At 33.4% G+C, this 24,812-nt stretch overlaps 3 protein-coding genes across 3 annotated transcripts; 2 read left to right on the top strand and 1 right to left on the bottom strand.

The window, feature by feature from the left end:
• The first annotated feature begins 1,653 nt into the window (after positions 1 to 1,653).
• LOC108762571 (uncharacterized) lies at positions 1,654 to 3,969 on the top strand. The gene is made up of 3 exons (XM_018509612.1): positions 1,654 to 2,091; positions 3,001 to 3,418; positions 3,840 to 3,969. Exons 1-3 carry the CDS (start codon positions 1,827 to 1,829, stop codon positions 3,865 to 3,867), a joined length of 711 nt encoding a protein of 236 aa, XP_018365114.1. The 5' UTR covers positions 1,654 to 1,826; the 3' UTR covers positions 3,868 to 3,969.
• A 3,876-nt stretch (positions 3,970 to 7,845) lies between these two features.
• Positions 7,846 to 12,827, top strand: Cpap3-d (cuticular protein analogous to peritrophins 3-D). The gene is made up of 5 exons (XM_018509613.1): positions 7,846 to 8,015; positions 9,584 to 9,805; positions 10,713 to 10,980; positions 12,336 to 12,470; positions 12,673 to 12,827. The coding sequence occupies exons 1-5, from the start codon at positions 7,961 to 7,963 to the stop codon at positions 12,686 to 12,688; spliced, it is 696 nt and encodes a 231-aa protein (XP_018365115.1). The 5' UTR covers positions 7,846 to 7,960; the 3' UTR covers positions 12,689 to 12,827.
• Positions 12,828 to 13,746: 919 nt separating this feature from the next.
• Positions 13,747 to 23,856, bottom strand: LOC108762570 (chondroitin proteoglycan-2). Its single transcript, XM_018509611.1, has 3 exons — positions 23,531 to 23,856; positions 15,917 to 16,327; positions 13,747 to 14,619 (listed from the first exon to the last, which is right to left on the bottom strand). The coding sequence occupies exons 1-3, from the start codon at positions 23,577 to 23,579 to the stop codon at positions 14,309 to 14,311; spliced, it is 771 nt and encodes a 256-aa protein (XP_018365113.1). The 5' UTR covers positions 23,580 to 23,856; the 3' UTR covers positions 13,747 to 14,308.
• Between the last annotated feature and the right edge of the window lie 956 nt (positions 23,857 to 24,812).

Raw genomic sequence — 24,812 nt, 5'->3', positions numbered from 1 at the left:
CTTTTCTTTTTTTTTTACACTTTTCAGATTTCAAATAAAATACAATTTGTGTTATGTGACAAATAAAAAGAGAAAAGGAAAGGCGCCATTATCAAAACTTTTTGACACCATTAATAAAATAATTTTAATTTTTCTCAAGAGAAGTTAATGGTGACTCAGTTGTCGATCGATTCTCAAAATGGTATTCAAGGAACTTGCGAAAGGCCTTGAATCATTCTCGTTATGAGATCAGTTGACTATCACTTTCTCCTGAACTGCTCTCTTGATTCTCGTTCTGCAATTCACTTTCTCTCTCTTTCCCTCATTCTCTTTCTGGTATTGCATTATTATTATACGAACAAGATACGAACGAGAGATGCGCTTACTCGCTCTACTTTCCCAAATGTTTGTTAACAGCAAAGTAAAAAGCTCTTACGCCAAAAAAAGAAGGGAAAAGTAAAAAACCCCGAACCTTAAAATGCATAATAAAATAAATTTTAAATCCATGTAAAAAGAAAAGAAATATTATAAATAAATCATTGTAACAAAGCGTCACAGAAAAAACAATTTTATCTTCATAACACGTTAGATTAAAGAAATACCGTTACTCTTTCTTGGCGAAAGATTAATTTATTTCTTTTGCGTGGCAGGTAAGTTGAGTTTATATGCACAGTATTCTCTTTCTCTCTTTCTCTTCTCTCTTTCTCTCTCTCTCTCTCTCTCTCTTCCATTTAACTTTCCAATTCACAAGCGTCTGTTGCAAATGCCACTTGCTGAACGCTTTTTTTGAAGATTAAATCTACTCGTTCAATAAAAATTGAATTCTGCACTTTATACAACGTGACGATATTCAATTACTGCAATATCTTATCATTTGCAAATATGATTTTATTTGAGAATAACAAGAATTTTTTAACAGTATATTAATACTATTACAAAATTAAATTGCGTTTTACAAGTCTCTCATTTATATAACATATGTATTTCAATTATTTTTATTTTTTAACGATCATACTTCTCTAGTTCGAAATTATGAAATTATTAATGCAATTGGTACATTAAATAAATAGATAGTTTTTGTATCTACAAGATCATTATTTTTGTTTTCTTCACAATAATGTACAGCTGTAGAAAGATAGTTTTAGATAACTAATTGATATATAAATACTCTATTAACTGCTCTGTTAAATAAACAAATAGATAATTGTCTCTCCACAAAACCCACGAAATAATTTCTCTCGTTCCGCTTTCAAAAATATCTCGGATTAATAAAATTAATCGGATACTTAAAGTAAACGTAACACGGTAGCCGCGTTTGCAATGCGAATTCCAAGCGTGAAGTAAGGGATGCAAATCGCGAAATGGTAGCACAACAGCAACGACCCGGTCTCGCCGTCAGTACCCGGAAATGTCCGGAATTTATATGCACCGATAATAACGCAATGCAATAAAACTTGCGTCTATGCATCCAATAGAATGCACGTGACGGGAGAAAAAGGAACAGTGAGACCATTGCTCGATCAGAAAGAAAGAAAGAAAGAGAGAGACAGACAGGACTTTCGGCGAAAGGGGGGCGAAGTCGGGAGGAGGGAGGGTCGGGAAATGTGCAACAGCAAGGACCCACCAAGGTGGTGGCGAGACTGTCGAGCGAAACAGAACCCGTTTCGGACCCGCAGTCACGTTTTATCAGCGTCGCGACGCACTGCGGACGAAGTTAAAGAAAAGGACGAGGAAGTTAAAGAAGAAGAGGAAGGGAAGAAAGGAGGAAGGAGAGAGCCTCCTCAGGACAGTAGCTTCAAGACGGAGATCTGAAAGACTTCGCGAATCTCTTTGGGACTCTCTTCAGGATGTTGGAAGTGGGAAAGCACGTGCTTCTTCGTGGTCTTCTGCCACTGGTGATTCTGGCCACCTTGAGTGGGGCTCAGTTCCGGTGTCCAGAGCCTAAGGGTTTCTTCCCCGATCCCGAACAGTGCGATCTTTATTACGCCTGCGTGGATGGTCAGCCTGAGGAGAAACTCTGTAAGGATGGACTCGTCTTCAGGGATGATAATCCCAAGAAGGAACTCTGCGATATACCGGCGAATGTACCTTGCGGCGACCGCACAGTTTTGCGTAAGTTCCGAATTATATTAAAATATCCTCTAAATTTATTAAATCCTTCTTAATTATTACAATTAGACTTATCTAGATTATTACAATTATCATAAATTAAGAAAGAATTCGTAGTCTCTTGACATTTTACTCTTCAGATTAGAAATTAATTCTTTGAATTATTATATGCCAATCTCAATAATTTCATACATAAAAATGTTATTTACTATTTACACAGAAATATCTTTATTGTTATCTATATCATTCATTTTGATATTTATATACTATTTTAAAATTGAAAGATTTTTCATTCGAAAAGAAAATTCTTTCCAATAATAGGTACTCGAATAAAGGAATTATATATGAGAGTTCTTTTATACTTCATGCATATTCTCCTCAACAGCTCAACAAACTAGAAGAATGGCAGATTAAGCAGTGTCGCAAAAATAGAACTCGACATGAACCGGTTTTTAGACGAATGGACAATCAAATTCTGTCTCGGTCTTTTTTGCGTTTTCTCATAAGTAATAATATAACATGATCTCATACAGAAAAATTTTAATTAAAATTGAAGAAAACTTTAATTAAAGTTTAATAAAAATATCAATTAAAAAATAAAATAAAATACAAGATAAATTTAATAAAATTACAATCAAATTTATATTAAAAATATTTTGTATAATATTTTTTTAATCTTTGCTGTAGAAATCAATATTTATTAAACATTAATCATTCTAGTGATTAATCGCTAAAATTAAAAAAATATATTTTATTTGTAATTGTAAATTTGAAGACAAACCTCGATAGAAACACGTTCTACTATATCACAATTATAAAATAATTAATATACATGAGAGACTAATACAAAACTGAAATAATTATCTATGCACTAGTATTATACGTATAATAATATATTATATAATTGAACAGAGGAGCCGCAACCAAGCAAGGGGTGCCCGCGGGCAAACGGCATTTTTAGCCACGAGGACCCGACTGCGTGTGACCGTTTTGTCAATTGCATCGATGGAGTAGTGCAAGTAGTGCCCTGCCCGCCCGGACTAATCTATGAACCCAAGATGTCGAGCTGTGTCTGGCCGGCAGACGCCACTCGTCTATGCGAGAACGCAAAACGCGATGTCCTGGACGATGGCTTTGTATGCCCGGACGGCGACGTCGCCGGCCCGTCCGGCAGAATCCTACCGCATCCGACCTATCCGCATCCCGAGGATTGCGCCAAGTTCTACATCTGCAAGAACGGTGTAGTACCGCAGAAGGGCCAATGCGAGCCCGACACCGTGTACAACGAAGACAGCTTCAGGTGCACGGAACCAGAATCCGTGCAGGGATGGTGAGAGCTTTTTCTTTTCTTTTATTTTTATATTCTTTACATTATTTATAGAAGATCTTTATATTAGAGAAATCCTTTATATTATTCATAAGAGAATTAATTATAAGAGACATTTATAAGAGAATCTGTTATAAAAAATACACAAAAATTATATAAGTTACTCTGTAATATAAAGAATATAAAATATAATATATATAGAGAGTAACTGATAACTTGTGTATTTTTTATAACAGATTCTCTTATAAATTTTAAGGTCGATTTCTCAATTATTGCTTGTCCTTAATTCTTTGTCAATTATAAATGTCAATAATTGCTTGTTAACTTCCCTGTTTGTTTTTAATGTTCTTCTCTAAATTTCAATATTAGGCTTACTTTGAAAAATACATCAAACTGCTCTTTATAACAAAATGCAATGTTTCAGCGAGGACTATTACAAGCGTAAGAATTGAGTTGGAGAAGCGAGGGTGCTGCAGTTAACCGCAACGTGTGTAATGCTCATCTTTTTACCCATAGGAACAATAAATGCATGTGATATGCATGCTTACGTAAAAGTCGCTGCATGATCTTTGCGAGAGTGATCGCGCTTTCGCCCTCCCCGCGACGAATCACTACCCCTTTCTCCTTTTACATAAACAAATTTGCATTCGGAAAATCCGTAATAAAACCGTTGTCGGTTGCGGATCATTAATCCGCGCCCGCGAAAAGAAAACCCCGCGGACCGACGATATCAAGTTCTATATATATATATAATATCTGTTAGATAAATCCTCCGCTCAAACCGGTCCGATTTTATATAATTATCGATTATGTCGAAATTTTATTGTAAAAGCACATGAACGCAAAATAGTCACCCGTAATTCCGCGATTAAATAACTTAAGGAATGAAATTTATTTATTATATTCTAATGGAGAAATAAGTCTTTCATTTTGAAAATGTTATCTTTTAATAACATTATTTTTAATAAATGTAAGAATTACATATTATTACTTAATAATTATGTATATTTTACGTAGAGCGTGACCAGAAATTTATTTACAAATTCTTTCACAAATCTGGAGTCAACAAATCTAAAGTTTATTTTAGAGATTTTTATAAAGTTAGTCAAAACTTTTTAATTGGTTATTAACTGTTTTTATAATAAAATTAAAATTTACTTAACATAATGACGTATTGCTTAAACATAAGATTCAATATTTATTTTCGTCCCTCTAATTATACATATAATAATAGTAATAATAAAACTTAAATTCTTCTAGTTCCTAAAAATAAAAGTAATATAAAAAGGCCAATATTTGTATTAAAATAATATCTAATGGAATTTTTCATATTCTCATTTTATCAAAAGTATTAAAAATATTCATGCGAGTTCTATCGTATGTGAGAATTATACAAGATAAAAAAATAATAAAATAATCAAACATTGTAAAACATTGGATTATTTTACAAAAATTACAAAAATGATAATATTAAATACTTCTCTTAAATCTTGAAAAATATTCTTGATAAAAATAATTTAATTATTTAAGCTAAAGATGCAAAAAAGTTTAGAGTTTCCTAAAAATAGTATTTTTAATAAAACATAATGTACCATTATCAGAAAAATATTAAGAATATAAAATAAATAAAGTTCTTGTTAATAGATTAGGAATTACTATTATTAAATATAAAGAACACCGTTTAGTTTTTAAATCTGTTTAAGTTGAAAAAAAAGAATTTAAGTTATAATTCAAAAATTCAAAAAATTACTTTAATAAAGTATAATAATTATCGAATTTGTCCATTGATATAATACATTCAATATTAACTGCTAGTATCGTGTAAGTCAAATCGTTAATATTTATCGTGTGTTACAATGTGCATGACTTTCTCTGACACGAAAGATTGCACGTCGAAAACCTCCTCACCCCACAATACTCCAGAATACATCGCGAAATATATTCGCAAAATCACTTCTTCGAACGCATCCTGGATTTCACTCCGGCGAGTCAAATGTCAGCGTGAGAATTAATTAACCCATTCGTCATAAGATTACATTGCAACATCCGACGTTATAGATGTTATGCCTTCAGCAGCATTTACTTTTGAGAACTTTTGGCACATTAATAAAAGCAAAGCCAAATGAATTATAACAAATTACAAAATAATATTTTTGTAGTTCATCATATTTGGTTCACAATTTTCATTATACTAAAATATTGAAAATTTGTTTTATACTTCTTATATTTTATATACCTTTGAATATTAAAAAACTACTTATAAAAACTACTTGACGATTTGGCGAGATTTACGGTGCACAATAAACAACATGCCACGAGCGAGTTTTCCGAGCTAACAATTTCTCTTCATTTGCCTGATAGCAACCTTTCTCTTTACATAATTCGTGAAGCGCTCGACGAAATATACAATATCACAATTTACATTTTGCTTGCAATGTGAAAAATTCGATCAGAATAAATTTTTTGTTCCTAGCACATTTATAAAATAAAAGCTAAAAAATAGAACGATATAAAAATATACTACTGTAAAAATAGAATATGATATATACAATGTAAATACTTTCTTAAATAAGATAAAATATATATTTTCTTTTTTCTTTTCTTTAAATATTTATCTATTATTTTATTATCAATATCGATAGAAAGAAGCACAGGATACCACACAATTTCTTTAGTAAACAAGATACGTATATTATTTTTCTTATGTTCCTCTAGTATTATATTTTAGAAACAATTGGTTCATAGAAAGTCTAAACTAATTAACTGACCGTCATCATGACGGTTTTCAATTCGAACGTCTGATCGATCTGTCGACTTGTCTGGCTCGCCTCGGCTGCTTTCACTATCCGGCAATCTGGTCCCTCCTCCCTGGGACCAGTGTGATGGGTCTTGCGTAAGGCTGGCTAAGACCCCAGGGGCCTCACCGACATGTGCACGTATATTCGCACTATGTTAATATATCGAGAACACATCTATCTGAGTGCACGTTTTAGTTATTACACGCATTCATCAATTATAACTCATTTAGTTGAAGTATATTACATCGTGGCCGATGATGTCACAGAGGGAAGAGCACCTTGGCATTAACCGTTAAACGTAACGTGTCCTTGCTGTTACTATATTTCATCTTCTCCAGAAAACTCGATTTTCTTTTGCCGAAAAAACGCGCTTTTTCGGTAAGCAAAAAACATGTAAGAGATTGCACGTACAAGAGATTGAATCGTAATTAATAACTATAAATTTAAGAATTCAAGGTAGATATTTATATAATTATATAATTATATTATAAAATATTTATTATATCATTTAAAAAGATGACTGTTCAAGATGGGTTTAATTCACTTGAACAAAAGCCATTAAAATCATAATTTCTTAATTAGAGAGAGCTCCCTTGATTAATAGCGATATCTTTCAAGTACATCTATAAACATATTGTGAACGCGATCGTTCGAACTGTTATTTATGCGAAGCGTCGAATGATATAATAATGTTTCCATTTACACCGCCGTTCACCGAAAGCGCATAAGTACTATGCGGCATTAAGTATGCGGAAAAATAACGATCGTGCTTGTGCAACATAGTTCAGTACAGAGTATTTGCGTCGAGGACGTTGCATCCTTAGGCGTTTCGAGAGGTGCAGGAAGACTGTGCTTTGGCATTAAGTCTAACGTCATCTTTTCACACGCGATGCGTTCTCTCGCGATTTATCGCGATGCCGCGAGAGATTACAATGATTAGAAAAATGATGATCGCGAATCGCTCCTCTGCGGTCAAGAAATATTCTTCGTTTCTTCATACAAATGATTATGTAAGACGTACAGAGAGTGCTAAACGGCTTAAAAATAGATTTCTCAACAGCTTTTCTGATGATTGTTGCAAACGTGCCTATTATTGTTGCTATATCGTTTAGACTTAATTAACTTATCAATATTTTCAATTACTATATCCAGCTTGTTTTCTTTATTATAGATTTGCGTCTTGATATCAGTAACATATCGGCAACCTTTGTTTTTTAAATTTAAATTTTTCAAAATTAAATCAATAATTTATTTTGTAATGTCTCGTCGTCATAAAAAAAGAAATCCAAAGAATATTCAGCCATTATCTTCCGATCTCGACAGAGCCATTCTTTTCTCATTAGCTTCTAATTCGCGACACTTTTACAGGATTTATTGGTTGATACATGTTTGCATCTGTTTGTACATATTGTAGAGAACTCTTTCCCGACTTTCTCCAACAGCTTGGCAATTTATTCAGCTTAAATTCTCTTCTCTCTCCAAATCGATATATCTCGCGACACTGAAGGATCCAAGCGTGGCACCCGGACAATTCATCACGTTCGGCACCGCTGGTCGGCAGCCCGAGCACGTAGGCAAACCAGCGGCGATCAAAGGGGATCCTGGTGGGGTTTGGTAAAGCCGCGGTGAAGGGAGTGAAGGGAGACGGGACCGTTCGGAGGTGTACCGAGGCCGACACCTAAAGTGCGCGCCAATCGTCAACTTCGCCGTCAGAGACAGTAGTCAAGCCGAACTGAGTGCCGGAAAGATGAGCTATTCGAGGAGCGTGACCCTGCTGCTGCTCCTGGCAGTCCTGGCACGTGGTAAGTCCGCCACCACCGCCATCGCCGCAACCCGCGAGGTAGTTACCTTCACCTCGCCTACGCGCGACCCTATATCTCGCATCGTGTGTGCATCTTCGTCTCGGTATGCGCTTCTCATCTTCCCTTGTGTACCGAGGACTGCCTCTTCGCAGGCGTAAATACTTTCTTCTTCTCCATGGACTCCTGACAGGTTGCGACATCACCCTCCGCGAGGCTTTCACCGACGAGACACCATATGTTAAGATCTGCGTGTATGACATAACGGACATTCCGAGGTGATCGATGAAAAATGTAACGAAGCGATTTACGATGTAACCGAATTGTGGAACAGGATGACTTTTCGATATTTTTTTAATAACGAATTTTACTTTTCAAAAAAATTGCGTTTAACATTTTCTTAATCTTTTAATAATTGTTGAATGTTTTGATTTATATTTTGAAATGATTTATTTTTTAATATGTAACATATGTCATTATACATTAAACATTTTTTATTTTGTGCATTTTTTTATACTGTAAGGGGTTTTCTTCAAAAATAATTTGCCGAATATTTATCGACTATTTTTTTTTTAGTCTCGAGTCTCCATTTCGAGAAAAAAAATTTTAATATTTTATAAATTGTTTATGCTATTGTGTCGTTTTCTATACGTATAAGAAAATAATCACGATGCCCGTCACATATCCGTTGTCGCAACGCACGTTTGCGAAAAAGTTCAGGATAATCGACATTCGCGAGGCTGTCATGCGAATCAAATCTTTTCAAGTCGATAAGTCAATCAAACTTAACCGATAAAGTTTTTCATTAATACATATTTTCGTTTTTGTTTATTCAAACAAGACAATACGTTGCAAAATGCGTCACTTTTAGAAAAAATAAACTAGATCAAATATATACTTTTAGACTTTACACATATTTTTTTCCGCATAATTATGATATAACGTTTTGACTTTGTTCTCCATATGCATGTATTTATACACTCGCAGTATAATGATTAATATTAAATAATTAATATTAAACATTTATATATAATGTGTAGTAATAAATACCATAATTTATTATTATATATATAATAAATTATAGCATTTTATTATTATATATTTATACAAGTAATATATATGAGCAGTTTATTTTGAAAGTGGCCTAAGTCCATTTGTCAATTTTTTGTTGTTGACTGTAGTAGCGTGTACAACTTGAATTTAGCTGTCATAAACATTTTTTTTTTTTAATGAACTTAGGTCACTTTCAAAATAAACGGCTCATATATGCAATTATTTTAGATTATTTGATAATTATTTATTGATATAATATTATTATATAATATAATCATTTATTAATACAAAAATCATAAATTATATAACTCACAATAGAGTAATATAATATGTATATTATAATACGTATGTTATATAGAGAGTGAATTGTATGCATTTTGAATAATATTTTAGCATAAGAAATATTACAACATTAATAATAGTATTTAAATTGCATCTTAAAGAATAAAGATTAGATATTATATATTATTATTAGTGAAAAATGATTATTTTTTGTCACGTAAACTCTCATTTCATAGCTCAAGGTGCCACCCTATTACACGATGCCCCGCCATGCCCTGATCCTTACGGGATTCATGCTTACGCCCACCCTGAAGACTGCGGGGCCTTCTTCTTGTGCACGAACGGCACGCTGACCTTCGAATACTGCGAGAATGGACTTCTGTTTGACGGACACGGTGCCATCCATAATCATTGCAATTATAATTGGGCTGTCGATTGCGGCCATCGCAAGGCTGACTGTGAGTATTACATTGTATTCGTAATATTCGAATCTGTTACTTTTATTATTACTCCAACAGTTTTTACAATCTTTATCTCGTTTAAAAGAAATATTGAATATTTGACATAAATATTATGTAAAAATATACTATATATATATATATATATTAGAGTATAATATAGAAATGGCATCAAATAAAATATAAAATATGTTGCAATTGAATAAAATTAATATTCACGTTGATGTATTATTGTATTATATAAATATTATTATATATATTATATTTATGCTATTATCAATATCATTGTTCTTTTCATAAAAAATTATGTATTTTATATGAAGATAAAAATCAGTCAATTAGAAAGAAACACGTCAGGAAAGTAAAAGTCATACGAAACAAGTGATTTTGGCGGCACTTTAGTGGGTCACGTTAACGCCAATCATTATGATTTCGCTTTCAAGTGAATCTCTTTGGATCACTTATCTCTCAACCGGCTTAACGTCTCGATGCAATCGCGTGACTTTCCAGTTTCCAGTCTTGTTTTTCATATTTTATTGCGCCAAAAAAGTTGCTGCTAATAAAGACCAGTAACAGCAGATCAATGCATTTTGCTCTACTATACACGTAGGAAAAAAATCATAATGTAATGGTTAATCGAACATATATTCTTTCGGCTATAGGATTTAGAATTATCTATTTTTGCAATATTTACAAAAAAAAGTATAAAATAAGAAATCTCTTTTTTTGTCGAATGAACGCCTTTAGTTTATTTTCAAGTCACCTCGCAAAACTCTCGGTATAATTAAGGCTACACTCCGTTATTCATCGCAAGTGCTGAAAATCTATGATTTGCATACTATAAATTTTCAGTATTCACAATGAATAACGGAACTCAGCTTAAATAGGAACATCTTCCTCTTTGCAGATACGCCGATTAGCAGCCCAGGCTGCGAGTACCAATTCGGTATATACCCAGAGAGTGACAGTTGCAGCACCACTTACATCAAATGTGTCCATGGTGATCCGCTTCAGGCTCACTGCGACCCTGGCCTGGTCTACAACGGCAAGACCCACACGTGCGTCTGGCCGGACGAACTCATCCCCTTCTGCAACCCCGAAACTATAGTGGGATTCAAGTGCCCGCACAAGCTGCCCCCCAACAGTCCCGCTGCCAAGTTCTGGCCCTACCCGAGGTAATGTACGTGCTACGTGATTATATACGAGATGCGCATACTTCCGAGAAATCACTCGTAATGAGAATCCACGCGGAAATAAAACTAGCGACGAGGTCAACGCACTCCAGGCAGGCGACACTTTTAATTCGCGCACTTTCTTTCTTTCTTCGCTTCTTGGAAAATTGAAAGAATTTAATTCCTTAACCTCTTGTGAACAAGCACTTTATCAATGTTATTCTTTTTCTCAATATCGATTAATAATTTGTTTAATGATTAATAATTTGATTATTTTAATCGCTACAAACTTGTAATAATTTCTATGATACAAAAAAAGTTCCTTTTTTCTATTTAAAGAAATTAATTAATTTCATCATATTATATATCTAATTTAAATATTTCCCCAAAAATTACTTAACCTGGTGACTTATTATTATATATTCGAGATTTCCGATAGCTCAATATCTCTTATTATATTCTATTCCAAACAATCATAATCAAAATCTAGATTTGTATAAATCTGATCATATCATCAGATTCTTACATAATTCATGCACTCTGTAAATTTCCGGTTGCAATTTGTTGAAATTATGTGTACAATTATTTTACTGCACACAGCCGCAAGGTATAATAACATTTTTCATCTTTCTTTCCTTTTCCCTATTTTTTTTTTATTACGAGAAAGAGTTACTGAAAGAAAATATTGTTCGCCATCGAAGATCGTGAGAGTAAAAGAAGTCGTTAAATGTCAGACATTTGTGCGTAGTGCTTCGATTTAAAAACCAGTCTTCTGAAAAAAACTGAGAGAAAGAGAAAAGAACGTGCGTGTTTTATTCAAATATTTAATTTTTTGTCACGTTGATAAACATGTTATTCTTTCCTCTTGAATATTATGCAAAAAATATTCTGAATATGTTGGAACAGTCCGAGATAGATAAAAATAGAAAAGTTTACAATACTTTTTATTATTTAATATTGCAATAATTTAATACTTTTGACAGCTTCCACGGGTATTTTCTTCAAAGAAGCTACTTACTTTTTGCGAATTATCTCCGTATCTTGATATTAAATATTAACATTTTATGAACCTGGTATTGTATCAAATTGCTTTTCACCTTAATAAAGTGAACTGCAATATTCATAAAACGTTGGTATCTAACGATGTCAAGACACAGAAATAACCTGAAAATCGCGTAGCTTCTTTGAATTGCAATAACTTACAATTATTAAATTTTTTCTTGGTCACGGAATAATAGATATTTTACTGTAAATTTCTAAAGAGAGCAATTTTTAATAAACACTGATATTAAATTATAATTTAATATTTTTATAGTTTTTTACGTAAACCAAAAATTTACAAATGGCATGATTTTTAGATTCCCCGTACCAAGTGACTGCGGTAGATTAATCACCTGTGTCGACGGACATCCGCGACTTCTCACCTGCGGAGAAGGAAAACTATTCGACTCGGTGAGCCTGACTTGTCTGGACCCGGACGAAGTTCCTCACTGGTTTGTACACTTTACGTTTTAAAAACTTCAAATCAGGCACATTTGTTTGATTTGAAAAAACAAAAAATATCTACTCTGATAATATCATCGATAAAAATTCACATACTTTTCGAAATCGAGATACTAACTCAATTTAATTTAATGCAGAATGTAAGATCAAATATTTTAATTTTCTAACTATATATTTATGTGTCTTTTTCAGCTCGAATGGTATTTAAAATGGAGGCACAACTCCTGACAATCATCCGCAACTTTAAATCAATGAATTTGGCAAAGAGATATAACGATATTAATTAGAAATTTACAAATAAAGTTAAGAAAAAATATGTGTACAGCTATAAAAAAATCCAATTATCACAGGACAATATTAATTTTAGAAATTGTTTAAATTTGAAGGAAAATATCAATTATAAAAATTAAAAGAATTACGAACATAAATTACAACATGTTAGTAATAAAAATATTTTTATACAGAAAATATATAATTAGAAGGAATTAATTAAGAAAAAAATTATTAAAAATGTACATTCCTATTAAATTTCATTTTGATTCGGCGTTGCCAATAGACGAAAATATATCAAACGTAAATTATTATTAATAATAGACGTTTAAAGGGGACCAATTGTATGTACAGTGCGTGAAGAGCAAGTACGATATGTAGTACATATAGTGTATTTATATGTAATACAATATGTAATACATATAATGTATTTATGATAAATATAATAACAATGTACAGCCAGGCAACATTGAATAAAATCTGGACATGCGTATAAAAAATATACAACGTACAGTTTATTTTAATAGATCTACATATACGTGGTACGAGCCTTATTGTTACGAGAGCGCGGGGTGGGGAAGGGAAAAGGGGTGTGATAGGAACGGGGAAAATATTTACATCTCGACTAATGCGAATGGTGAACGGTCCAGGAACCGAAAAAAACGAGATGTTCATAATCAACATTTTATCAGTTAATAATACGAACCTCCATTGAAAAGGAAGAAGAGCTCGATCGGTCAAAGATATGGACGGATCGATGAATGTCTCGGTCCTCGAAAATAGTTCCTCATTTTTACTGACTCTAAATTTCCGTTTCTTTAAAAACAATCCTATATTTATATATTTTTTATCAAATTAATTTATATTCGATATTTTCTTTTGCAATTTATGTTTTCTTTGATATTTTTAAGAGATTGTCCGAAATTTTTTAAATTGATCTTTATAACATGCTTAGCTAATTTTATTCCAGTCTTTCTAGATTTATAAAAATATTCAACCTTTCTTAAGGTTAGAAAGTTTTATTCAATTTTTCATTATCTTAGATCATAAATTAATTCATTCAATTGATAAACTTTTCACTTCTTATACCTGAATTAATTGAAATAATAAATTGTTGCTCATTAATTAGGATGAACCGGACCGTGTAATTATTGGCAGTTGCCACTCTCACTTTTACTCAAATTTGAATTTTGCATGCGTATCTGAAAATCAAATCCTTGTGATGAAGATAAAATAAAGATTTTATCTACGAGAAAGAACGGAACTTTTCTTTGAGGAATCGCGGGACTTCAACTTCTCCGACATACAGGATAATTTCGGGACATTAAAAAAGATCTAAGAGAATTTAAAAAATTTCAAAAATATAATCCTATATGAAAATTCTAGAATTATAAAATTACGGAGCTGCAAAATCACGCGAGAATCTGAGGAGACTTGACAAGAGAACTTCTCAAGCTCTCCGCATTGATCGACGATCTCCGGGAACTCGCTCGTCGAAAAGGGATCTCCTGGTGCTTCCTTCGTCCTTCCAGGTCGGACGGGACGACCTGCTGCGACTTTAGTTCCTGGAACGCGCCCGTAGAGGAATCGGCAGGGCACCCGATGGCAGAGGCGGCACGCCAGGCGGTAGGTTCTCCTCCTCAGGTTCCTGCTCGTTGCGTCCATCGGGCAACTCGCCCTCGGTGGATGGCGGTGTCGTGGGAACGTCGCAGTCCTCCGTCGGCGGTACCACGCACCTCAACGACCGCCTGTCGAACACCAACATGGCCGGGCAGCGCTGCAACCGCGGGTAACCACCCTGGCACTGCCAGTAACGGTTGCATGACTTGCCCAGAGGTACGTTGCCGTTCGCGTCGTCGTTGCAGAGTGCTGCAAGCAGGCTGCGTCTTATTCCTAGTCTAACTGGGGCGAGCGCCTAGAGCTCTTGTCGCTTTCGAGGAACTATTATAGTTAATGATGATCGAAACACGCAAGATCGTGTAGTTCATATACATATATGTAAATATACCAATCATTATCTATAATTTTGATAAAATTTTGTTAAACGATTCAAAGTAAAATATTTTGTTAAAATAAAAATAAAGAATACGGTTTTGCATTGCAAATTGGTTGATCGTTTTTAATGAATTTCTTGTTGTTTTATTGCAAAGTGACGATATCGACTGAGTGAAAGTCGAAAACTTTCGTTCGGGATCTACCAATGATGAATTAATTCGAAATTTAATTATGCAGTGTATACATTCGTGAATGTCTTTTATTTCCTTCTTTCACTTTGCACATGTGTGAGGTTATTGGCATGATTTTCGAGAATTCTCTAAAAATTCAAAATTGATAAAATAATTTATCACTAATTATTTAGTGATAAATTATTATTTGCATTAATTTGTCACTAATCATTAATCCCATCATCAATATTTAAACCAAATATTTTTATATGTAGAAATACTTTAAAATGTTGTAAGAACTATATTTATTTCAATCTTATAATATCTTTCATTACTTCCAACCTTATGAAAAAGAAATACGATCTCGCGTACGATCGATGCGTCAGCTAGTGTTTGACATTCAAAGAGAGGCGATGCGAATTAATAATAAACGTGTTTTATCGTATCCCGAGGGCGAAGAAGGGGAGAAAGGCGCGACAAGAATTCACTTCGAATGCTAATTAAGTGCCTCGCCCATTTTTCCTTGGGCACTAACTCCTGGAAAGAGCCGAGAAGTAGGCATGAGGAAACGCATCGCGTTCATCCCGTCCGCCCACTTTCGAAAGTGAAAATAATCGTTAAAATTCCGCTTCTTGTACAAATTAAGTCCGCCTAAAACCGCATCTTAAAGATGTATCCGTTGAATTTAGCCGAATGCCAATTAATTCCCAAGATAAACGTTATTACAAAGATAAATAAGAAAGCGAAAAGATCCAACTGTGGGTTTAAAGTAGTCGATAAGAATCGAATGCTATTTGCAGAACATCCTTATTCCTCAAAATATTTGTTTTTTTGATAAAAACAATATGTGATCATTAACATGAATTTTTATGCGAAATGATAATATTTCCATTTTATCTTTTTCCATGAATTATTTCAAGTTCTAACATATAAATTCTAATATCCAAACTTTCTGATAAAATTCTCTGGCTATCTCTCGACCTGTCTATCATCGTACTTACGATGCTTCTGGCATCCCTCGACGTTCTCGGGCCAGTCGCAGGATCTAGCCCGTTCATTATAGAGCAGACCACCTATGCAGAGCTGCTCGGTGGCGGTGCCGTTCCAGCAAGTCCAGTACCTGGTGCAAGAAGTTTCATGACCAAAGATTCCATATAACCAGTCACAGTGCTCGGTCGGAATCGGCGGATTTGCCTGGCGTTTGCCGTCACAGTAGTTCGCACGCCACGGATAATCGCAACCCTCGGTGACACCGCGATGCTTGCCGGCGAACACGAGACCATTTGGACAGTCGAACAGCTCTGGGCGACCGTTCACGCATTCCCAATAGCGATCGCAGTACTCAACGTCGCCCACCACTCGGGACTTTGTCTGGCACGGGTCCTCCTGTTGTTGCTTCTGGCCCAACGAGCCTGTAAGAGTGAAAGCGTAAATGCTTGTCCTGCTAATTGAGTTATCTTTCATATGAGATCTGTCTTCAAGTCATTGGGATCACAATAAGAGAAATCATTTGGGAAGATTAGGGTACAGCTTAGTCCTTTGACGTGGAATTTCGGAGAGGTACTTATATTTCCTCATTCATGATTAATTTATGATTAAAGATGATAGTCTTCTTCTCTTCCTGGTTTTCTTCTGTCTTTATTCCTTACTTTCTCAACGCTAATCGAGCTACGTAAATTATCTAGATACTCATTAATGAGCTCTCAAATTTATCCACCAATTTATCGTGTCATTAACCTTTTTCGATAAGAGCTAATTATCCTTTCCTTTCCCTTTCGTTCTCATCTAATGAACTGCGATTACGAAATATCGAAGAGTACATATGTATATAGCGTATCAAAATCACGAATTCCATCTGCACATGTCCTTCGCGAAGGACACTGAACGTCCCGCGAATATTAAGAATTGCCGGCATATATATTTACAATGTGTAATATACTAACAATGTGTAATTTCGAAATCATTTAGTGTTATAGCAATGGACTAACTTGTGTTAATTCGGAAATTACGATGCCATAATTATATGAGCAGAATTAATATACTACTCAAGGATATCGCTCTATTGATTAATGCATGAAATGCCTAGAATGCATATTCTTCTTCCGCGTTATAGAAAAATATTCCACGGCAGGATGACATCACAAAGTTCTTTCACCAAGTCGAGCAATTCTTTGCATAAGGATATTCACGTTGAAAATGAGAAGTTAAGATTAACCATCAATAATGTCGTTTTTTTTTATTTTCATTCAGAATGTTCCTATTATAGAGATATAAAAATATTTTATTCTTACGGAGTTTATATAAGAATATTTTACAACTTTTCCTAGACGCTTCAAGAATATTCTTTGCGACTTAAAAATATCATCTTAAAATATTTAAACAAGTCACTCAGATTTATGGTCTCAAAATAGAAGAAAATTTCAGGGGGTTCTATAGTTTTTATTTTTATTTTTTTATTTGTAATCATATTTAAATAAGGAATTAATTTTTTTTTTCATTTGAGATTTGCGTCGGAGTTACATGCACAGATCGAAAGTATGTAACATAAACTGCTGGTGCCGTTTTACCACGATGTTCAATCGTTTCGCTAATGATTCAACGGAAAAGCAAATAGTAAAATAAGGTGGGAAGCCGGCACGAGGCACGCTCCCAAGACTACTCTCGAGTGAAAGTGCCTAGCCTTGACTTGCAACCTTCGGGGGCAGTCCTGCTCCACACCCCTGCTCCACCTCTGGACCCTAAGCTCCCCTTTAATGCACGAAAGATTCGACCGACCAGTCGATTAACCTAATGTCATTCTCGATTCCAGTTGGCGGAATATTCCTTCATGTTTGCTAAAATTATCTTATTTTTAAATAATCTTTAATTTTAAAATAATCTTATTTTTTTCTTTACACATGGTTTAATATATAATTTAACTTATTTTTAGTTTTAACTTTCTAAGAGATTAATGTGTGTGTGTTGTGTTATCAAAAATCCGTAGCAACATAAATTTATTTTAGTTTGTAAGGGAAGTTTCCTATTGTGGATTCCACTTACATATCTTATCTTATGAAATAAAAACCATGAATTGACATGTAATCAATCATTCGTCAACAATTTCGATTTTATTTTTCATTTCTTCTTCATACATTCTCTCTCTCTCTCTCTTTCTCTCTCTCTGGCTCTTTTCTCAATTTGTTGTTATAATGTTATATTGTTCCGACCGCCCACCCTTAAGAGATCTAATCTGAGAATGGAATAAAGACCTCACTCTTGCTCAACCTTTCTCTTTCTCTCAGGATCTGAAGATCGAGATTAAGATGAAAATAAAAGATCTTCAGAGAACAACCGGAATCTTCGACAGGTTCTGTTTCTCGGTGCTCGAAGCAAAACGAGAGATCATGACCCTATCTCTAAAACCATTTTGCAAGAGATTTCTAATAATGCCACACCTCAAATCTTTTATTTTCATCTCGATTTTGATTACGTTATTAAAGTGACGTTAATCATGATACTTAAGACTCATCATTTTAGATTATGTCGGTTATCTTTGATTATAAAGTTCATAATAAATTACAAGAAATACTCAAAATATATTTAGAAGTACCGTGCCAGAAGTTTTCATACCTATCAAGATGTTGCAAAGAAAATCAGAATCTTGAAAAGAATTTTCCGAAATTTCGATATTCGCATAAGCGTCGAAACAAAAAGATACTGTCAAGCAATAATGCGACCTCGATAATAACAGTCTCGTTGATCATCATGTTTACATGCTATAAATATAATTTAATATTACCTGTAACTACAGAAAAGTTACATGTTGTTGGCTAACTAGTCTGAGCGGATAAGGGAAGGAAAGCGAAGCACGATCGATCGATCTCACGATACGAATAATCTCGTGGGGAAGCAGCTTTGCCCGTCTGAGAAAGGACGTTTGAGAGATTGTGAGTTTCCACCGGCACAGATTGCGTAAACTATAGCCTTAATTATCTAAAAATATCTTTGTAACATCTAGGTCGTTAAACATATATCTGCTTTTTTCCAAATTATGTATTTTTTAAATCTTAAGTCCACAAATAAAAATAAAACTTGAAAATTTCATATTTTATTTTTAAAATATTCTTTCACTTTGAGAGTAAAACAATAGTAGCAATAGAATGTTTAGTTCTATGTAGATATTACAAATTTTGATTTGAGATGAATTCTTTGACTGCAAAATAAAATCAAAATTTACAGCATTTTTGTCTTCTCTAATAAATTTTTTATAAAATACATTTATTTGATATAATATTCAATATCAATCTTATATATTATTCTTCCTTCCTTTTTATTAATCGAGCAAAAGAACAAAAAATTCTCGTCTCTTTTTCGAATGAGTGGAAGAAGAAATTCTTACTGCGATCATCGATGATTGGAACGTATCCAGACTGATACGATTACCAGGCATTAGCCTTTAAGAATTATGCAAATGCCGTCAAGGATCCTTAATAAAAGAACCGTGGCCACCCGTGAGAGCGATCTTGCGCTCGAAAAATAAAGAAGATAAATCCATTTGGACGCAAAACCGGCGCGATTAATCGATTTGCGCGCTCGGCCGTTACGGTGCCGCAAATAGGTGGAGACATCCACGGAGACGTTGTGGCAAATTACGCAAGCGAGACGCTTAGTTAACATGGCACCGGGTTACTTTCCCTTCCTTTACGACTTCTCGTAGGTAAGTAGCCGGAGCCGCATAGCTTGGCAGCCGTAACTGCTCGCCTCAAAGCAGGATCGGCCGGCGGCGCTTTGCTCCTCGCGAGGATTTCACGCTCCGTGCAAAACACGCGGCTTCGGATGAGTGACGGTTTAAGGAAGTCCCTCGCTTGGAAGGATTTACGAGGAATCGATTTTGCGCTGCAGGAAGAATTCTCGCGGCGTAGTATAGATTTATTGGCGGTTCGATGGATGATCAGCGTATGAAACATCGTCGTTAATTTTTAGAAAGTACACTTGAGAAATAACGCGCGATAAAAGTGTAAATGTCCTAATTTGAAAATGAAAAAATGTCTCGACGTAATTTCATCGTTGGATTCAGGGAAACAATTTTCTCGTACAGAATTTTCGCAGCAAGAAATAAATTTGGTCTACAAGAAATCGATGAAGAACTGAGGAAAAATGTACTAAATTTTGATAAATATTTATTTGAATAATGTTAACTAAACATTTACTTACAATAAATAAATATTTATTCAATATGAAAAGATGATTGTTACATCAAATTAATGGTTATTGTACTGAATAAATATATTTTTACATTTAGTAAAATATTTAGTTGATATACTATTCAAATAAATGATTTATTAAAATTTAGTATTTTTCTCATCTAAATTTTACTGAAATTAAATTTAATAAAATCTCTTTTTGGGATGAGTTTTACTTTACTTTCATCGTTAATTTTTCATTTTTGTTATTTTATTTTTTCAATACCAGTGGCTACTTGTCAAAATTTTTAATTAAATGTCACTACAACAGTTTAAGATAAAAATATCTTGATAAATTTCCTAAAGATTAAATGTCACATAAATTACGGGTTACCGGATTAGACAAAAAAATGCATTCGACTTTTATTTTCAAATAGCAAGGCAAATTACAAATATATCTTTTTCTCCCTTTTCTGTCTCTCATTCTCGGCCTTCTCACGTTCTTTTCCATGAAAAATAAGCAAACTCGATCCTTCCTGAGACCGGTAAAACTTGAGGAACGCAAAGTTAGTATCCCGTCTTATAGCTCGATAAAGAGCAACGTTCCTCAACAAAATCGCGCCGCGTCAGAACAACAATGACGTTTTATTTATGAGATCCGTTTCTCCTTTCCTTCCTATTTGCACCCTTTTTATCGTCCAATCAATAATTCAAGTCGAGCGAAACGTTTTACCCGATGCTATTACATCGCCACTTCCGGAACCGGTCAACGTTTACGTTGCAACTCTGCGCTATAGGCGGGAAAATAGGCGTGGGAAGCAGACAAATAAATGGATGAATGAATGGAACTTTTCTCCGCAAAGATTACGCACAGTGGCTGCCGATCAGTCTCGAAGTAATATTTTCAAATGTCGTCGTAGAAAGTAAGACTTCTTGCGTAAGCGTTATAAAACTGAGTTATTGACAATCATATATTTTCAAAGAATTAGATAGATTCCTTCGTGTAGACATCGCTATCATCGATGTTTAATGAATTGTGATAAAAAAGAAAAAGTATGATAAAAAGACATTTATGGTACGTAAACATTATGATTCACAAAAAAGAAGAAAAGAGCGAAAAAGTTTAAAAATAAAATGAAATAATACAAAAATAAAATTGAAATATATAAAAAATATATACAGAATTTTTTTTATTATAGTAAAAACCAATATAAAAGTAAAATTTAAGACAAAATTATATAAAAGAGATGAAATAATAAAATAAAATTTATATAAAAAGAATAAGGAAATAATATCTATAATATATTTATTAGACTGTGTAGATATAATCATAAAAAAATTTTTGTAACAAGAAAATAAAGATAATATTCATACACTAATTAAAATAACCCATCTCTTATATTTAAAGAAAAATAAAATTTCTTAGAAATATTTGAACTTAAAAATGTGAGTGAACAGTAAGTAGTTTCCACTAAAAAGTTGTTTGCTAAATAATTATAGAACGATAAACAATTGAGAGGAAGATTTAAAAAAAAAAAGAGAGAGAGAGAGAGAGAGAGAGAGAGAGAGAGAGAGAGAGAGAGAGTAAACTGCATGCTGAGCTACTTTCATATTTTCACTCCTGACACACGGGAGAAAGTTCTTGAGATGTGTGAAACCTGGTGAATGGCCACCATTGTTCTTACGAAGATGCGTGTAATAATTGCGGAGCAATGGACCGCTGTTTACTACAAATTCTGCACCTCGAATGTCGCGAGGATTGTGCAATGAAAATTGTTCTCGGGCTCATTATCTAACTTCACAACATTGTTCTCCTTTATCAGATTAGTATTTATGTAATTTTGTCACATGAAAATGCTCATTAGTTTTCACTACTTTCGCGAACATGGAACTAATTTAATGAGATATTATTCTTAGAAGTTATTGTATCATTATAATTTTTATATAATTAATAATTATACATATAATATGCAGTTTTATTATGTAAAATTAATCGATTCCCTCATTTCCTTCAACTAAAAAAAATTGCCGACAAAGAAATATAAAATTATTAATTCAATATATTAAATTATTCAGCGATTAATTTAATTCGCATATCTGTGAACGTTGAAATCGATGACAGAAGAAAATAAAATAAGGAAGAAAGAGAAAGAGAGAGTGTAATTGACAAATCATGAATAAATGACCATTCCTATTCATTTGATAAAAAACCTGTAATATTTCTTACTTAATGCGAAAGTGATAAACTGCTACTAGTTAATCATACATATCAATAGAACGATACGATAATCAATCGCTCAATAAGAAAACGAAATAGGTCGCTTTCGTGAATCATTGATCTCGCGAAGGACATAAGACGATCGCCTTTAATCAATATAACGTCTGCGATTATCGAGGATTCGCAAAAGAAAGTAGAACGATTCGCGTGATTTTTTAGTTTCACTAAAATGACGACGGCTGCGTGGAAATTTCACCGTTTTCATTTTTGCACCTCGCTCAACATGTCTTGGTTTTATTGATCGACTCTTATTATTTATAAAGATAGCCAGGCGAACGTACCTATCTCGAAAGTGAAAGCCAAACGGTCGATAGATCAAGTCAAGATCAAAGACGATCGGCTTCTAAAAATGTCAGATGTTTCTGTGGTTTAATTTAAACAAATATTGCTAAAAATTTGTTTTTATATTATTATCGAGATGAAAAAGATGAATAAGTGACGTTTAAATATTAATAAGAATTGTTAAAATTTTTATAATAATCTTATTATCAGAATAAATTATTAATTATAATTTTCAATAAAATTAATTAAATAATTAAGTTTTAGATTTATTTATTTATTAAATCTGTAATCATTAATTTTTTATTAATGATGTTATTGAGAACAGAATAAAATGTAATTATCAAATTTCTAAAATAAAATTTAAATAATTAATTTAAATAATATCATTAGAAATATGTGTTAATAATTAACAAAATTTACAAAATTATAGAAACAAAAATTGTATTTAAAAAAAATAAGAAAAATATAAACATTTAATTCATATCTACATATAAGTATGCTAAATATATCAAAATATTAAATTGTTACGCGAAAAAGGTCCTCTTTCATTAACAAAAAAAAATAGAAACATTTAATGAAATGTCTGTAGTTTTTTTAATAACTTTATCAATATTTCCTTTTCATTAATGGTAATGTGTAATAAAATTTGAAAAATTATTGTAATTCACTTTTAACATTAATAATATAAAAAATGTTTTAATTAATGTAAATGTAGACAAATATATGTTTAATATATTTACTTGTAAATAAATTAACAATATTAATCTACGCGGTCCATTGAATCAATCAGAGAGTCTGTAAGAACCTCAAAGATAAGGCAAGGAATAACCAAGCGAAAGAGAAGTCGAGGAAGACAGAGAAGAAAAAGAAGAAGAAGAAGCGGAAAGACTCACCCTGCGCAGCCAAGAGGACCAGGACGAGCGGAAGTATCTGCTGCGACATCCTGAGAAAATGACGTACGATAACGCGAAATGTCAATCCCTAGTCGGCAAAATATTCCGGTTTATGCTTGGGGTATATACTCTCTCTTTCTCTGCGTTGTCGTGTGGGAGCCGAGGAAGCTCGGCTGATGAGTTTTCGTGTCGAGACTGGTCACTGGGAGAGGCGTTTGCTTGGTGTCTTATATGAGCGCCCCACTCTCCATCCCCGACCGATCTCTGGGGCCGCATAGGAAGGCTCTACCTAGAGGAACACACCTGGTTTCGTCTATCGGGAGTTCTAGAACTGATAATGCCCTGATGACACCGTCGTAAAATGCATCCGCAGGAATCCTTTCACGTGACTCGTTAGGAGACGGTTGCACACGTCCTTAATAATAATAATAAGAATCGTCATACTCGACGATTTATTACACATTGAGGCCATTATCTCGTGCTTAACGCTTCGACTACTATGATTGTATATATATTTCCTTGGGAGTAATAGTATTGTGTACTAGCTGATGACCTCGTTTTCTGTTTAGTTCCCATTAGGATCATTCGTATGAATAACATAAATTAATAGAAAAAACAAATTTTCAATTTAAATGTCTTGAATCTAAATCTAAATTCGATCTAAATTCTGAGTAAATGCAAATGTAATTCTTATATTATTGTTTCGGTAAGTGAATTAGTAAATATCTTACCGCGGCAACCTCAAAATTCTTATTAAAAATATTTGTCTTGTCAACCTGTTTCTATATGTTAATAATACGCAGTATAAGAAAATAATAAAAATTAAATAGATAATAATAATTATTGTATTTATTTAAAATAGCAAAAGTAGGTAAGTAGGTAAAAAGAAACCAGCAAAATAAATATAAAGATGAATAAATAAATAGAAAGCATTTACAACAGTTTAACTAAATATTAAAATATAATTAAGAGTTGCCATAAAATTTGATGGGAATGAAATATATCCCTATAAATTATTTACAAAAATTTTCATCTCATGTTCTGTCAAACCCTCCGTATAAATCATATGCTACAAATCAGTGCCAACAGTATGCGTGTTTGAAAAACTCGCCTATTTCATTAAGTACAAATTTTCTGTGGATAAAACAATTTTACCAGGCTCGACGGTGCAGGACTAATTAATAGTTGATATCGTCGACGCTTCAGCTTGCAACGCGTACTCTTTTATGATTGAAGAGCAGGTATCCTACTAAGAAAGAGAGGGGAAGTGAAATTCTGTTCC

Source organism: Trachymyrmex cornetzi, unplaced genomic scaffold, assembly GCF_001594075.2.
Source record: "Trachymyrmex cornetzi isolate Tcor2-1 unplaced genomic scaffold, Tcor1.1 scaffold309, whole genome shotgun sequence".
Classification (NCBI taxonomy): domain Eukaryota; kingdom Metazoa; phylum Arthropoda; class Insecta; order Hymenoptera; family Formicidae; genus Trachymyrmex; species Trachymyrmex cornetzi.
This window is presented reverse-complemented; position numbering and strand designations above follow the sequence as displayed.

Excerpts from the sequence above, each read along its gene's own strand:
- LOC108762571 (XM_018509612.1), top strand. The coding sequence starts at position 1,827 with ATGTTGGAAGTGGGAAAGCACGTGCTTCTTCGTGGTCTTCTGCCACTG. Across the intron at positions 2,092-3,000 it reads CGGCGACCGCACAGTTTTGC|AGGAGCCGCAACCAAGCAAG; the intron begins GTAAGTTCCGAA and ends ATAATTGAACAG. Across the intron at positions 3,419-3,839 it reads CCAGAATCCGTGCAGGGATG|CGAGGACTATTACAAGCGTA; the intron begins GTGAGAGCTTTT and ends GCAATGTTTCAG.
- Cpap3-d (XM_018509613.1), top strand. The coding sequence starts at position 7,961 with ATGAGCTATTCGAGGAGCGTGACCCTGCTGCTGCTCCTGGCAGTCCTG. Across the intron at positions 9,806-10,712 it reads CGGCCATCGCAAGGCTGACT|ATACGCCGATTAGCAGCCCA; the intron begins GTGAGTATTACA and ends TCCTCTTTGCAG. Across the intron at positions 10,981-12,335 it reads AAGTTCTGGCCCTACCCGAG|ATTCCCCGTACCAAGTGACT; the intron begins GTAATGTACGTG and ends CATGATTTTTAG.
- LOC108762570 (XM_018509611.1), bottom strand. The coding sequence starts at position 23,579 with ATGTCGCAGCAGATACTTCCGCTCGTCCTGGTCCTCTTGGCTGCGCAG. Across the intron at positions 16,328-23,530 it reads GGTCCTCTTGGCTGCGCAGG|GCTCGTTGGGCCAGAAGCAA; the intron begins GTGAGTCTTTCC and ends TCACTCTTACAG. Across the intron at positions 14,620-15,916 it reads CGAGGGATGCCAGAAGCATC|CACTCTGCAACGACGACGCG; the intron begins GTAAGTACGATG and ends GCCTGCTTGCAG.